The sequence below is a fragment of the Leptidea sinapis genome, chromosome 41 (genome assembly GCF_905404315.1).
Source record: "Leptidea sinapis chromosome 41, ilLepSina1.1, whole genome shotgun sequence".
NCBI lineage: Eukaryota > Metazoa > Arthropoda > Insecta > Lepidoptera > Pieridae > Leptidea > Leptidea sinapis.
Window position 1 is genome coordinate 1,659,980 of NC_066305.1, and position 17,499 is coordinate 1,677,478.

A 17,499-nucleotide genomic window follows, 5' to 3' on the forward strand; every position below is an offset into this window, starting at 1 on the left:
TAACAAACATCTACCTATAAGAATTTTTGACTGTTTTGACGTTCAATAAGTGATTTTAAATCTTACTTTGAATTTATCTTATATTTATGTGTGTACAGTAAATTTTATTGTAAGATTGCATTGTAACGAAATTTTATAAAAAAAAAGAATTCTTCTCAGGGTTGAGGCATACTATTCGAATGGGTTTTAACAAACATCTACCTATAAGAATTTTTGACTGTTTTGACGTTCAATAAGTGATTTTAAATCTTACTTTGAATTTATCATTTTAAATTATTTCAATATTCGAACTTATCACGCACAGGTCTCATAGTTGATGCGCGAGTTTTATCTCTCAAGTTAATTTCCTAATATGCAATTATTGGGGTTGAGTAAGTTATCAACTGTAAAGTAGATCATGTAGATGGAGCCACAACCTGAGAGTTGAACAAGGCATATATTTAATTTTATGAACGATACGTCACTTGAACGGTTGGCTCCGTGGAAAATCGCTCGGACGGAAACCGAGAGGTATTGAGCTCGACTCCCGAATCGTTCCATAGATTTTGGTTAGAAATTTAATTTGTATAAGTTCAATTTTAACAAACATTTACCTTTAAGCATTTTTGACGGTTTTTTTTAAGTTTCGATTCAGAACTCATAGCGGCGAACTGTCAGATCATTGGCATTCTTGTTACTTGCCTCAATTTCTTGAGTCGAGTTTTATCCTTTTTGTTAATTTATATCTGTATAGAGCTTTGTATTTAGGTATTTAATTGATATTTGTTCGTTTAATACAGGATCTGTTGAAACACACGCCGCCGGGTCACTTGGACCGCGTTGCGTTGCAACGTGCCCTCACGCGACTCGAGGCGATGGCGGACGCGCTCAACGAGCGGAAACGAGACGCCGAACGTACACAGGTGACGATCAATCATTCACTTGTTGCATGAAATTATTTTGAAGTTATACTTCTTTCGGTGCGTTATGAAAAAATGATGAGAGTGAAATTTTAAGATGCGCGCGCATAACACAAAAGTAACAGGGTGAAGTTGGTTCCTAAAATTTTCTGACGTTTGCGACATTCGTTTTTTTTTTTGGTTTCTTCCATTATTATAGCCGTATTCGTTATTTAATAATTAACTGTCAAAGCCATCGTTGCAAGATTTTTACAATATTGTTCTTTCTACAAACGTAGAATAGCACGAGGAGTCATTAATTTTGAGTTTTTATATATATATATATATATATATATATATATATATATATATATATATATATATATATATTTCATCTGAAGAAGTAACGGCATTATTTTATTTTATTAGGGAAACTTATAGACACAAACACAATACAGTTAAACCATGTGAATAAATATTAGGCCACTTAAAAGCTACCACATATGGAAAAACGAAAATTATTTTTAACTAAATAAAATATCTAGCGAAATTTTTAAAAGTTTTACAATTAAGTTAAATAAAGTTTAATCTAGCGCAAAAATATATTATTTTCTAAGTGCACATCTGTAAGTATATTATCTGCATGTAAAACTGACAGTAATATAGTCTGTATCATATATAGGTAATTTATACGTTTAAATAGAGCCTCTTGTTGGTAGACAAATGATGAAAACATGCCAGGCTTATAACTTTAGTGTGCGTAACAAGCTACGTCTGACACTCGCGATTTGTATGTCACTTTGTGTTAGTGTGCGTGCATTGCTCAATATAGAGGTTAATTCTAACTCAATTTTTATCGACATTTTTATATGTGGTTTGATAGAAGTATGTGTATTGTAGGCATTTCGTGCGGCGTTGCGACGTTTGACTCGTGGGGGCGTGACAGCAGGCGGGGCTGTAGGGGCGGGAGGAGCCTCCCGGTTCGGCGCCGCCCGACTGCTGGCCTCACGCGCTGACAAGCGACATCTGTTGAGACAAGATGACCTCATACAACTGGTGAGATTACCAATCATTATTTATTTATTTTTCTTCTCCCCTACTTTTATCTGTCATTTATACAGTCACGATCAGTAATATAAGTATATGATTTATTGAGTCTTTGTAAAGTCCATACTCTATGGCCTACAAAAGCGTTGCCTGCTGTACTTTGATGTCGCCAAAAAAGCACACTTGTTTTAGTGCCACAGACAACTAAATCTAGATATGATATGGTAGGCCCATAGAAATGTTCGGTAAAAACACGAGTGGCGTGAATTGTATCGCAATGAACGACGCCACGACTCCTCCTCCATCCTCATTATACAACTGTTGTATAAAATACTTTAATAACACCAAAATTTTTTACAGTTAGTAAGAACGTAGACAAATTTCTTGTACTAGATAGTCACAAAATATTCACATATAATTTTTTAACAAATCGGGCCTAAAATTATGAACATTATCTGTTAAGCGGATGACAATTATTAGCCTTATACTAATATAATTATAAGTTAATTTTAATTTAAAAAGTTTTGATTATTTTAAATTGAACTATTTTTTGTAATCTATGAAGTGTTGATGGTAATATAAAAATAAGCAACGTTACCTTGATTTTATGCCAAAATAATACTAAAAATGTCTTTAATGTATGTGTGACAGTTCATCTCGACCACTCGTCTTTCAGTTAGAGCGATAGAAATTCAAATAATCCCTCTCACAACTGTGTCGTGCAGCATTTTTTTTATGGACTAGGAGGACAAACGAGCCTACTGGCCATCTGGTTTTAAGTGATCACTGCCGCCCACATTCTCTTGCAACACCAGAGGAATCACAAGAGCGTTGCCGACCTTTAAGGAAGCTCATTCCACAGCTTTGTAGTACGTGGAAGAAAGCTCCATGAAAACCGCACTGTGGAGGACCGCCACACATCCAGGTGGTGAGGATGATATCCTAACTTGTGGCGTGTCGGCAGGAATCAGGTTAAACAGATCTTCGGAACACTCCTATTGATAAATGCGGTAGAAGACACACAATGAAGCGACGTCTCTACGCAACGCCAATTATAGAACCGTCATTCCTTCTACCGCTTCTAACGCAGTTATTTGTTTTCCGCAGGAGTTCAACCAATCGGGAGCGCTGTCGAAATGCAAGCCAAGGCGCTTGCTGTTGCTGAATGACCTGGTGGTGTGTGTGTCAGTGGGTGCAGGGGGCGAGGAGGCGGAGCGACTCGGGCTCAAGTGGGCACATCCCGTACAGGACGTCGACGTTCTGGACACAGGGACTTCGCCCACGCTCAGCAGGGTGCTCGCTCAGGGTAAATTTTTGGTTGCTGCGCCTCAACTAACCCCATACAAGTTTCCAGTAGGAGGCTCCTTTGCATAGCCGGCTACATTTTGGGTACCACAATGGCGCTGACCTTTATTTAAGCAGTATTTTTTTTTTATATAAGAGGGGGCAAACGGGCAAGAGGCTCACGGGATGGGGAGAGGTGAGGCAACCGCCCATGGACATCCGCAACAACAAGTGTCAAAAGATGCGTTGCCGGCCTTTAATGTGGGAGTATGCTTTTTTCTAGAACGTCCCTAAGTCGTAACGGTTCGGAAAAAACGCAGCGGGAAATTGATTCCACAAAGCGGATGTGCGTGGCAAGAAATTTGTTGCAAAACGCGCGGTTATGGAATGCCAGACGTCAACGTGATCCGGGTGGTACTTTGCACGTAATGTCCGTTGGTGGAATTCGGCATCAACCTGAACAGCTCCTGCGAGCACTTTTCGTGATAAATGCAGTAGAAGATGCAAAGAGAACCCACATCTCTACGCAACGCCAAAGAGTAAAGCCGATCGGAGATGACTTGATCGTCGATGATTCGAGCCCCTCTTAGTTGTATGTCTAAGCTTTATTGTATTTCGGTCTGAAGGGCGCCGTAGCTAATGAAATTACTGGGCAAATGAGATTTAACATCTTACATGACGGTCTCAAGGTGACGAACGCGATTGTAGTGCCGCTCAGAATTTTTTGGGTTTTTCAAGAATCTTGATCACTGCATTTTTATGGGCCAATCAATAACCATAAGATGAACGTTCCGCTCGTCTCGTCCCTTATTGTCATAAAAAAGAAAAAAATTCAAGCTATTCCCAATTCATTTTCCGTTTTGCGAGTATTTCATACAAAACATGATATAAAAACTGGCGCACATGTTCCTATGTTTACTTATCGAAAAAAAAACAGGTTGATCTCTCCGAACCATTGTCTATTCGGATAATCCAATCGTAAAACGTATATGTCCGGCAGCTATTATACGCAAGCAAACAACATATACCCATAAGCAACAGAGGAATTCAATGCCTCTTTATGCATATGATGCACAAGTATGTGATTTTTTAAAGTTTAAGTTAATATAAAGAATAACTCTGGAATGTTCAATTTATATATTTTTGTATTACAAATGTGTAGAAGCTCTTCGGAAATTGAGGGTATACATTAATTACATTACGAGGGAATTGTTGGAACTAGTAAGGTCGAGAACGAGATCATTTATGAAAGGTTTGATGCTAGTGGAAGAAACCAGGCGATTATGTCAGAACCGTGACAAATCGAAGGAAATATTAAAAATTATAAAATAGTGCGTATGTATATAAGTAAATATTAAGTGCGCCAAAATCGCCCGGAAAACAAGCGACATTCAATGTTTATAGAGCCCGTAATACAAAGGATTGAATAAAGTTACCTAGCCGTACCAGTAATGAGCTTAGCGCTAGTAACAAATAAATGCAAATATTAAATAAATGTCCAGGCATGAATCGGAGCGGTAGTCTCCGCTCCACCTCCAGCAGCACGACTGGTGACTCCCTCTGCAGCGAGATGTCGGCGCTGATGCAGGACTACGAGACTGTGTCCCGCATGGCAGACCTGGCCGCCTCACTCCATACACCTTACCAACAGCTCACGCCTGAAGTCTTCAGAACACTGCTGCAGAGCATACAGCAAAGTATACAGGTATGAAATGCATTTAGTTTTAACGACAATTTTAATAAAGTACAGATTGTTGGGTTTCCATTAAATAAATAATTTGTATAAGCTGTGGAGTACTTGGGGCTGTTGGGGTACTTGGGGCTATTGGGGTTCGACACAAATAAAACACTCAAATCAAATTTGAGAACAAAATTTTATGAACAATGCGGGACTCGAACCCACAACCTATCGCGTTCCGTGTGAATGCTCTCCAAACTGAGTCAACCGTTCGAGTGACGTATCGTCATAAAGTCTTGTATACTTTGTTCATCTCTCAGGTTGTGGCTTCTTGGGAGGTCGTGGGTTCGAGTCCCGCATCGTTCATAAAATTTTATTTGTGTATTAATCTCAGAAGTGAGGGTAATTACTTAAAAACATGACAAATTATTTATATAAAACACTTTAATGTAACACTAACCACTGTTTTAAACTCATGTGCATAAAAACTCAATGAATTACTCACGTCCTATTACCAGTGTGCAAGAATAATAGTTTGATTTTTTTAAATGAAAATAAGGGACGAGACGAACAGGACGATCAGCTGATGGTAATTCATACGCCCTGCCCATTACAATGCAACGCCGCTCAGGATTCTTGAAAAATCCCAAAAGTTCTGAGCGGCACGACAACTGCGCTCTTCATCAAAGCGGAGCCTACCCCTCTATAGTAGAATCCAGTATAACAAACTTAATCCAAATCAAGTTGTTCTGTATCGATACTATATCGTTGTCCACAGAAAAAAGACGACGAAATGGCGTGGGTGGACTCTTGTTGCCTCCAGCTGACGATCCGCGGACGAGACGAGCCGCTCACGTTCCGCGCCAACGAGCCGACAGCGAGACGCGCCTGGGCCACCGAGCTCCGCCTGGCTCAGCTGGCGCAGGCGAGGGCCAACTGTCCGGCCTGGCGACTGCCGGCCACCACGCCGCCGCCGCACAACATGCCGCTCTACGTCACGGCCGCACCCGTGCACTGCTCGAACACGCTCACCGAGGTACGTAATAATAATATTAACAATAGGTTACTGACGTGTGGGATGATGATTCAACAATAATTGTCCCAATAGTGTGTCCGTAAACGGTCTTATAGCAAAGAGCCTGGACCATCATCTCGAGGGGCTCTCACTTGATAACTGGATAAAGGGTCAGTTACAGAAAGCAGCTGTTTTGGGAACGGCACGCATCGTGCGGAAGTTCCTCAGGCTGTCGCCCTAACCACCAGTGGAATTGTCGTGAACCAACGCCGGCGGGATTCTATTTTTTATATTTATAATATTGTTTTTTATAAATATGTTATATATATAAATGTAGAAATAAGATGAAATTATAATAAGGAGAATAATAATATTATTAATAATAATAATAATAGACACACTTTTTACACAAATTATCATACCCCAAATTAGGCATACTTATACATATAGCCTGTGTTATGGGTTACAAGACAACGATATATTTAATACAATATACTTACTTAAACATACATAAATACATATTAACATCCATAACTCGGAAACAAACATCCATATTCATCATATAAATGATTGCACCTACCAGGATTCGAACCCAAGACCTCAGCTTAGTAGGTAGGGTTGCTAACCACTCGGCTATATCGGTCGTCATTATAAATGGTTGCATTATCTATGGACTTCGATGACGTCACATCGTCGCATTGTTTCGGTGTGCAAAGCAAGCATCAAGATCAGCCGGAAAACGTCCAAAGATCTCCACGACGATCGGTCCTGTGCTGCCCTCATCCAACGTATTCCGGCGAATTTGACCAGAACGTTGGTCCATCTTGTGGGAGTTATTATATTATAATGAATTAACAATCACTACAACAGAGAAGTTAGGAAGGCCAAACGAGCATCTTGGAAGAGGTTCTGCGAGGATTTATCTAAAATTCCCCAAGGATCCCGAGTACACAAACTGCTCGCCAAGGACAAACCTAGCCAAATCGACCTGCTTAAGAGACCAGATGGATCTTTTACAGCCGACGACGTAGAAAACGTAAGAGTACTGATGGCCCACCACTTTCCGGGGGCTACCTATCAACCAACTGTAGCAACGCCTACACAACGGCCTCTTGACGAGGACTGGCGTAGAGCGGCAAAGATAATCAGACCCCGGGATATAAGGTGCGCCATCAAGACTCTGAAACCCTACAAGTCAAGCGGTCTAGACAACATTTTTCCAGCGCTTCTTCAAAAAGGCCTGGATATCCTAGTACCGCTACTAGTCAAGATATACCGGGTAAGCTTTGCCTGGGGCTATCTTCCAGAGCAATGGACTAGGGCTAAAGTACTATTTATACCTAAGGCAGGCAGAAAGGACTACTCCCTGCCAAGCTCCTTCAGACCCATTAGCCTAACCTCCTTTCTCCTGAAGGTTATTGAGAAAGTCTTGGACAGACACATAAGAGAGCATGCTCTAAGCCTAAAGCCCATTCATAGTTCTCAACACGCCTACTGTAGAGGCAGGTCTACTGAAACGGCCCTTCTACAACTTGTGGATAGAGTCGAGAAGGCGTTACAAGACAAACAGATTGCACTTTGTGCGTTTCTAGACATTGAGGGCGCCTTTGACAATACCCCGACAGACACGCTAGTGAAGGGACTAATTAACAAAAATGTAGACTCCACCACTGTCAAATGGGTAAGGTCAATGCTCTCAAATCGCAAAGCTCTAATCTCCCTCCATGGGACATCACTGGAGCTATACACTACGCGAGGTTGCCCACAAGGTGGCGTTCTTTCGCCTCTTCTATGGACACTAGCAGTAGACGAACTACTTAGTAAGCTGGCAGAACTCAGAATTGATGCACTAGGGTACGCAGACGACCTAGTTATTATCGTCAGAGGTTTCTGCCAAAGCTTACTAAGCTCTATAATGCAAAAGGCGCTAAACACCATCTCACAGTGGTGTACAGCCAACAAACTGTCAGTCAACGCAGGAAAGACTGTTATTGTGCCATTCACGAGGAAACGGACACTTAACAAACTGAAGTCTCCCACCTTGAACGGCTCTACTTTGGAATTCTCAGCTGAGGTTAAGTATCTGGGAGTCACATTCGACCAGAAACTCACATGGAATTCTCACATCGACAAAGCCGTGAAAAAGGCTAAAACAACCTTGGGTGTATGTCGACGTCTGGTAGGGAGACATTGGGGAATGCGCCCCAAGATCCTCCTATGGCTATTCAAAGCAATTGTGAGACCAACAATCACATACGCCTCCATTGTGTGGTGGAACAAAGCCAACCAGAAAACAACTGCAGACAGACTAAATAGCCTGCAGAGACTTGCCTGTATGTTGGTAACCGGAGCCATGACGTCTTCTCCTGGTGCGGCCATTGAAGCAATGCTAAACCTACCGCCTCTTCCACTGTTCATACAGCAAGAGGCGAAGGCAAGCATGCTGAGGGCAATCGCCCAGGGGGGTTCATGTAACTGGATGTCGCAAACGCTTAGGACCTTAGAGGACTCAGTTCTGCGAGACCACATATTAGGCATGTTACCTGATCAGATGATTCCACAATTAATCTCTGTTAAACACTATATCGTGGAACTACCTTCCAGGGACGACTGGATGAACAACAAAGTCACGTGGAAGGACGGGAGCCTCATGTGGTTCACGGATGGGTCCAAAATGGAAAATGAAGTCGGCTGTGGGGTCTATGGAGAACGCCCCAGGTTTAAATCCAGTACAAACCTGGGAAGCTTTACCTCCATATTTCAAGCAGAGGTGTACGCCATCCTGGAATGCGCGGAAACCAATATCCAAAAAGGCTACTTCAATCATAACATATACATTCACTCTGATAGTCAGGCAGCATTGTTGGCTTTAGACGCTGACTTGACGTCGTCTAAGTTAGTCAATAATTGCGTCGAATGCCTGAATTCATTAGGCATGAAAAACAGAGTGATTCTCAGATGGGTCCCAGGGCACGCCGTGGGAATCATAGGCAATGAAATGGCCGATGAGCTCGCGAGAGGGCTAAAGCAGTCCGATATGGTCCGGAACCCATTTGTGGACTGCCAAAGAGCGCCATCCGACACACCCTGAGTAACCAATGTAAACAAGAAGCACTTAAACGCTGGAACAACTCTTCAGGTTTAAAACACTCTAAAGCACTGATAAGGGCATTCAACAGTAGCTATGCGAATGAAGCCCTATCATTGAACAGGAAAAATCTATGCATACTCACTAGGATGCTAACCGGGCACTGTCGCCTAAACAAGCACCTCAGTGTGGTCGGCATCAGAAGCGACAAGGCTTGCAGGTTCTGCCTTGAGGATGATGAAACGCCTATTCATCTACTCTGCGACTGCGGCCCACTAATGCATAAGCGTAACACAATCTTTGGCAACTACTTCGTACCACCAGATAGTGTTTGCAACACTCGCGTCAAGGAACTACTGCGGTTCGTAAAGGCGGTAGGGCTTGACGATGAGCTTTAGTATGAGTGGCGAACACAATAGTCCAATTCTGGACGCGGTGTTACTAGGAACCTTTTAGGACCAGGAAATAGCCACCCTCTTCAAATAATAATAATAATAATCACTAGGGTATTATTAATAAATAAACAACGATTTATTTTTTCAGTATTTTAAATTGATGTAAATGTTATGTTGTGATGCTGATTATTATTTTAAAAAGTTTTTTTCTAGTAGTAATATTATAACGACACAGACCAACAAACTACAGAACTATTATCAAAACGTATCAATGTAAACCTCAAAAACAAATCACGCAAATATCTCATGTACCTAACTGAAATGAAACTGCAAACCGTACTGACGCAACAGGATGAACAACAAGGTAGATCTTGAATACTATCAAGAAACGCAAGCTGCAATACTTTGGTAACATAATGCGTAATAAAAAAATACGACCTGTTCCAACTCATCATGCAAGGGAAAATCCATGGAAAGCGTCCACCCGGAAGAAGGCGTACTTCGTGGCTTAAGAATCCGGACATGGTTCAACCTTAACACAGGATCCCTGTTCCGAGCTGCTGTGTCAAAGATAAAAATAGCACTAATGATTGCCGACCTCCGGTAGGAGATGGCACCTCAAGAAGAAGAATATTTCCAGCGATACATTATCATAACCTCAAAATCGCTTAATTCTCAGCTAACTGTGCCAGTACAAAAAGGTACCACAATGGCGCCTATTTATGCCGTGAAGCAGTAATGTGTAAGCATTACTGTGTTTCGGTCTGAAGGGCGCCGTAGCTAGCGAAATTACTGGGCAAATGAGGCTTAACATCTTATGTCTCAAGGTGACGAGCGCAACTGTGGTGCCGCTCAGAATTTTTGGGTTTTCTGAGAATCATAAGCGGCACTGCATTGTAATGGGCATGGCGTTTCAATTACCATCAGCTGAACGTCTTGCTCGTCTCGTCCCTTATTATCATAAAAAAGTGACTATTTTGGTTATTCAGGTTCGTTGCGGGTGTTTCTACACGACGAGCGGGTGCACGCGCGCAGGTGGCACGCGGCGTCGCGCACGCTCCGTGCTGTGGGTGAGCTCCAACGGCGCGGCCGGCAGCCACGTGGCCGTGCTCACGCACAGAGCCGCCTCGCTCAAGACGCTTGTAACGCTGGACCTGCCTGACATTAGGGTAAATATTAATATGTTATACGCCTTATATTATTGTTTTAGTATTAATCTACACCCATTAAATCCTCTATTGAAGATTCTGAAACTTATTGCCAACATTAAAACACCCAATGTCCTAATAACCATTACATCGTCCAAACGAGTGTTGTAATGTACTGAATTTTATTGCAACACTCCTTTTTTTTCGATCCCTTCATGCGCAAAGAGTTTCAACAGACAGCCACATTCTTATTGCTCGATACGTGGTATCTGTATGAATTTCAAAAAAAGAACACGCGTTCCACGCCACCAGAACGCCGCGCGCTGTAAAAAAAAATGTAGGTTTTTCGAATACTCGCCATTTTTGTTGAAAAATGAGCGATTCAAGTTTTGACAGCACACCGCCGGATATTATAAACGCTGCAAAAGAACATAATGTTCAAGTGAATTTTAATAATTGCACTATATAAATTACTACTAAAAATAAATAATTCTTTCTTAATACTTAGTTTATTTGTATATAATCAGTGATGGGTTTTATTACTACTAGGACTGGCTGTTTTAATGTTAGCAGTAAGCTAACTGTTTCAGAATCTTTTAGAGGATTCATATTCTGGGTGTAGATATAGTCTTGTATGCAACTGTTGATAATTAGTTATTAAAACACTCATGTGATACTATTATCACACTTGGCTTCCCCTCGTGAGATAAATCCAGATTCGTGTTTTAATACCCCTTATTACACAACAGTTGCATAAATAACTATTACAACACCTTTCTTATGCTGGGAACAATACGCATAGTTACACTTTTGACTCCTAAAAACTTCAGTTGCATGTGATAAATAAATGTTACTAATTTTAAAAACCTTATCAAAACCTATTTAATCTGAAATCGTGAGAATCTGCTTGATGTATTTTTTAGTTGTTATTTAGTATAAATTATTGTATTGCAGGTAACCTCGATAGAACATGCTAGAGGAGTTCGACAAGTGACCACACTGTGTGGAGACACAGTATGGCTCGGCACTGAAGACAAGAAAATTATCATATTCTCTGGTATCGAGCCAGAGAAGCAAGAGAAATTGACCGAGGTACCCACTGTGGCAGCTGTCACTCAAATCAAGTATCATTGTGACTCTATGTTCGTAGGCCTTTCCAACGGAAGAGTCTCCGTATTTAGAAGAAATCATGACGACTCCTGGGCCTTACAGGAACCTTTGGCTATTGAATTAGGAGACAAACCCATTCATTGTATTCTTCCAGTGGATGGAATAATATACGCGGCTTGCGCGAAACGGGTCTTCGCAATAAACGCACTGACAGCTGAAATAATGCGCATTTTGGAACTTAAGGGGGAAGACGACAGAATAGTCAAATACTTAGCCCACTCCGGCGTAGGTCTCTGGGCAGCATTCTCTGATTCAACATTTGTAAGCCTGTATCACACAGAGACATTGGAGCATTTACAGAACATCGACATTGCTGCTGATGTTGCCAAAACAATTGGAGCCAGGGAGGGCAGTAAACCAGCACATATTTCAGCTTTACTAGCTGTTCAGGGTTTGTTATGGGTTGGTACAACAGCTGGGGTCAGTGTGACCGTTCCGCTGCCCAAATTAGAAGGATTGCCTCTTATAGGTGGACACATTGCTGTGTCCTATCATGCTCACGCCGGCCCAGTCACCTTTCTTCTACCCCTGAATCCAGATTCCAAAGACGTTGACGTTAATGTTGTCCGGAGAAATTTATCGAACGCACGAGCTTTGGCTGAATCCGGCCAAGAATTTAAGGAGGAAGATGGCAAAGACGATGAAAAACACAAGCTAGAACGAAGGATATCTGAGGAGCTGTCTCCGTATCGACCACAACGGGTTCAATCTGCTGTCATCAGAAGGAAGAAACCAGGCGACGTGCGCTTGAGTAAGACGCTTCCAAAGTGCGCTAATCTCAACGCGTGTGATGTCTATGGACTGTTCGGTGACCTAATGTTTGTGAAAGACTGTGTCGGTGAAGCTGATGTGAATGGATCCGGTGGTGAGACACTTCGGAGGAGTGATCCTGAGCTGGCTGCTATTCCATTTCGTGTGAGCACTCTCGACCGACGACTACGAATGAGAGCTGGAAGGCCAAGAAGTTTAGATCTATCCAGCTGGTCCGTGGATTCAAGAGCTTCCAGTCTTTGCACGTCATCAGGGAGTGAAGAATCTATGGCATTACGAGGAGTGTCCAGAACTAGTTCAGGCGCATCTGGAGCAGCAAGCTTAGCGCCATTGGGCGCTTCAACGCCTGATTCCTCATCGGGAAAATCTAGTGCTTCCGAGCGCTCCATTCCCAGACCTGACTCAGCTAATGCTCCCACTTCTGATTGCCGCCCAGCCAATAAGAATGCAGCCAGAAGTTTGCGTGGTGCTGATTACATAGTAGGTGACAGCTCTTCACGGAGATCGATACTTACCATAATGGGAGGTCGGGGCTATGTGGACTGGAGACAGACTGCAGAAGCATCAGAAAGGCCAGTACCTGCCGCTGATCCAAATCCCAAAGACGCTCACCTCATTCTGTGGGAAACTCGACTATAACTCCCCACTTTCTGTATTTATGTGTCATATTGTGTAAATAACGTGTAATTATGTACATTACTATTCTAAACGGTGTCTAATAGTGTAATATAGTCAATAGAAACAATTCTCTCATTAAATGCTTAGTATAAGACGTCTGGTGTAAAATACTGGCCAGATTATTATTAAAGTATATTGTGATAAGCTTCAAAATATTTTTGGATCACAAAGCTTTACTTGACGGCCAATAGTAAATTGGATGTAGTAATTAATATGCGCAGGTGCATTATTTTGGTGATTTTTATATGTCTTTTAATATATAGAAGCATTTGGCGTTATACTATATGTTGTACATAATATGTGACCCTTTGCATTTCTTTCGGAATAATAAACTATTTCATTTCTCGAAGTGTATAAAATCGCCATATTAATTTAGAATATTTTTTATATATTTTTGTTGAAAATTTATTGTAAATTACCTGTTAAATTAACGTAATTATTTTTAAGGTTCGACTGGTTTCATGAATAGTTTTATGCAGGCATTTTTAGATTGGATGTTTTGATATTTTTAAATTTCCAATTTCAAAGCATCTACACATCTTTATATTATATTGACCACTATACATTTACAGTGTATGTATGTATTTATTAAAAATTAGTATTTTTTTTAAATGCCTGTTTAAAATTATTTTGTGATAATCATGATAAAACTAACGAAACTTAGTGGCCTTAATATGTTGCTGAACTGTTCCATTGCGATGACGGCATTCAGATAAGCTTTACATATAAGACTCTTATGTCGCTCTAAGAATTAGACTGATTCGTATTAAGTGTTTAAATTTCGTATAATTCCTAGTTTATATTCTTTCACATCAAATGCAACTTAACTCATGAATTAATTGTGGTTTTGTTCTTTATATTTATTTATTATCAATTTTTCATCAAATTATTGCATTTACTTATTGTTCTAAATGCCGGAAACCATTATATGACTTTTCAGTTGTGTTAATGTGTACTGATAGTAAATATTATATTGGAAATTTAAAAATGAATAGTTGATTCAAGTGATTACAATCCACACAATGGACCCATGAAAGTTCCATTTGATCTGAGCGAGTAGTTGTGAGATAGATCGATTATAACATAGTGTGACAGCACAAACTCAAACAGTTTACTTCACAAAGTGACAGCATTGTTGATTTAGCTTAAGCCGAACAAATAGGATAGAATTGTTACTAACGTTGTATATGCTACTGTTGTCAGTACCGCATCTTTTACCTTTTACCATACATTGTGTGATTTGGCATTATTTTTCAAGGATTTTTATAACAGAGTGACACAGCTCAATAGACTATAATTCCAATAAAATTAAAATTGCGTGCGTACAGAGTACACATGTCAGAAGTGAAACCTGCATTGTCCATGAACCTCTATACTGCGTATGAAGTCCTGGTACATGTTGCTAAGATGACTCATGATTTTAACCGCTATGAAAGACATTACTAACACCTCTACTATATTTATGTTCTCCTGGTGTCGCCAGTATTACGTCACAATATATTAAGGTATACTCCCGTCATACATAAGACAATCTCTTCTACAACTATGACCGCCTGGTACCAAAACACTATTATTCCTCCTATCACATTCTCTCCCACGTTAAATCTTATGAATCTATGTGTCTGTCTCTTTTTACTGTCGCGCTTTTTCGTTTCATTTACTTTCAAATCACAACGGTGTTGAATGAAGTAGTTTTCACTTCAAAAATTGTTTAATAGCATTAAATCACAGTATCTTTGGAGATTAAACATATTTCACTATATAAATACTGTATAGTCATTTGGGCTGTGTAATCCTTATCTCTCGTTTTCGAAATGAACTCACCCTAACTTGTTTTTGGAAGTTGAACGTTATTGTTTAAATGATTCATTAGTATGTACATGGTTGTGTTATATTTTAAAATGTTTCATATTACCTTAATACGTTGTTGAATTAATATTAGTTTAATTCTCTTGATCTACATATTTCGTTGTTTAAAATGAATTTGTAATAAAAAAATAATATCTTTAATCTTCAATTTATCAATCATGTAGTTTTGTAATGTTTCGGTATAATCCAGTGTTAAAATGTATATACAAACAATCCCATCATAAATATAATATTAAAATATCAGATTGTTCTCCACAGTTTTTGTTGTCCAGGATACCAATGAAAGTTTTTAAAAATTGCCAGTTTTTTTATTTAAAATTAAAAGCAAATTACTAGGGTGTTTTAATTTTGACTGTCTAGATATATCTAGAAGCCAGTGATAAATTTAACTCAACAAGCCATACTTTCAAAACGTGTATAAAGTATTTTGTTTTTACAAATAATCGTAAAATGGAATGTATTGTAAATAATATTTACATTGATCGGTTCTTATTGGAAATATTACGTTTGCCTGTATTTTGTCTTTGGTTTGCATTGTATATTATTAATTGTTTAATGAAATTATATTGAATCAAGAGCGATTTTCTACTCACAAACCTGTGTGCTTTCCACCATCAAAAATGTACCTATACAGGATGTGTTAAGTGTGACCAGGAGATTATTCTGTAACTATTTCACTTAAACACTTCCATACAGTTAGTAATATCAACATTTTGAACACTTCTCGTTTGAAAGTCCTTTTGATATTAGTCTAAAGTTTTTTGATATCTGTTATAGTTAAGGAATAAACGCCTGGTAACACTTATCGATTACAACCTGTATATAGCTTATATGTCTTCAAACTGTAAAAATTCAATCAAAACCGGTTTATAAGTTTTATTTTTCAATAATTATGGTAGTAAAATGTATATTAATAATTAAATGTTCGCTTCCTGACTTTGTTCGCTTCAAGATAGTAAACTTGGGTATCTACTACTGTACCTAGTGATTGTATAGGTCAGTTAACTAAAGCTGTTAACCAAACATACATATTTCCTTGTATAGTACATGACAATATCCAGAAGCGGTAGCCCTGCATATGCATCATGAAAAACCGACCCATATCTCTCGCACGAAGCCAAGCTTTCATGCGTGACAGAGATATTATTGAATTAAATTTGTAACCAAAATTTACGAACGATGCGGGACTCGAACCGGTGACCTCTCGCGTTTTGTCCGAGCTCTCTTCCACTGACCTGAACCGTTCTTGGTGGCATATGATTCGTAATTCATGGTATGTCTTGTTCAACTTTCAAGTTGTGGCTCCATCTACAGGATCTTAACCTGCTTACACCTGGAGCCACAACCTGAGTGTTGCCAAAACATACCAAGATTTACGGACCATACGTCACTCGAACGGTTGGCTAAGTGGAAGAGCCCTTGGACGGAGTCCGAGAGGTCGCTGGTTCGACTTCTGCATTGTTCGTAAATTTGGGTTGCAAATTTAATTGAATTAATCCAAGAATAAAAATACTTAAATTGTTAAGATATTATTGCTTTTTTCACAACTGTTTCCAACTTGACGTTTTTTGAAGTGAATTATGAACACAACGTACGTTACCTCAAGTACGACTCGCTTTGGTAAACTTTTGAGTTATTAATCGCATTTGTTTTTTGAATCCGAGCCTATCTGTACGTTCTTAAATAATTAAAAAGCTCCATGACACAGTGATTTATTATAATATATTGTTAAATTACATTTTTCCAACGAATCTAAAAAATATTATATACAAAGGTAGTTTTTGTTGAATATCTGTGTGTTAAGATAATTTCTTGCAAGACTTGTGATGTTTTTATAAAATAAAAAGACAAATATAATTGATTGGTCTCGAATATTGAGCCACCTTTGCTTATGCAATGTTGTCCGTCACAAAATGTATGTACTATGGTGTAAATAAATTATAAGTTATATGTATACACCTGTATATTTTGTTTTATTTGACATGGCATGAATTTTATAATGAATGCAGAAGGGTGTGGTTAAGGTACCTATGTACATAGTAAAAATAATGTACAAAAGCCAGTTAAAGCTATCTCTCTAAATCAGAGAACGCGTAAAACATGGAAGCAGTCTTGTCATACTATCTACTGTTGATGATTAGCGCCAAAATTCACACAAGTCACAATCAGTGAACACATTACCAGTGAGAGGCTCCTTTGCACAGGAAGCCGGCTAGATTATAGGTACCACAACGGCGCCTATTTTTGCCGTGAAGCAGTAATGTGCAAACATTACTATGTTTCGGTCTGAGGGCGTCGTAGCTAGTGAAATTACTGGGCAAATGAGACTTAACATCTTATGTCTCAAGGTGACGAGCGCAACTGTAGTGCCGTTCAGAATTGTTGAGATTTTCAAGAATCCTGAGCAGCACTGCATTGTAATGGGTAGGGCTTATCAATTATCAGCAGCTGAACGTCCTGCTCGTCTCGTCCCTTATT

The 17,499-nt window shown here is 39.7% G+C and overlaps 1 protein-coding gene across 1 annotated transcript in view; it reads left to right on the forward strand.

Annotated features, from left to right (window-relative positions):
* The window catches only part of LOC126976523 (rho guanine nucleotide exchange factor 10-like protein), a 34,279-nt gene extending 17,294 nt beyond the window's left edge, over positions 1–16,985 (forward strand). The window contains exons 5-11 of the mRNA XM_050824897.1: positions 780–902; positions 1,779–1,934; positions 3,033–3,231; positions 4,712–4,914; positions 5,666–5,923; positions 10,375–10,554; positions 11,488–16,985. Coding sequence (XP_050680854.1) covers positions 780–902; positions 1,779–1,934; positions 3,033–3,231; positions 4,712–4,914; positions 5,666–5,923; positions 10,375–10,554; positions 11,488–13,113 — 2,745 coding nt within the window. The 3' untranslated portion in view covers positions 13,114–16,985. The remainder of the gene's footprint in view (positions 1–779; positions 903–1,778; positions 1,935–3,032; positions 3,232–4,711; positions 4,915–5,665; positions 5,924–10,374; positions 10,555–11,487) is intronic.
* Positions 16,986–17,499: the final 514 nt, after the last annotated feature.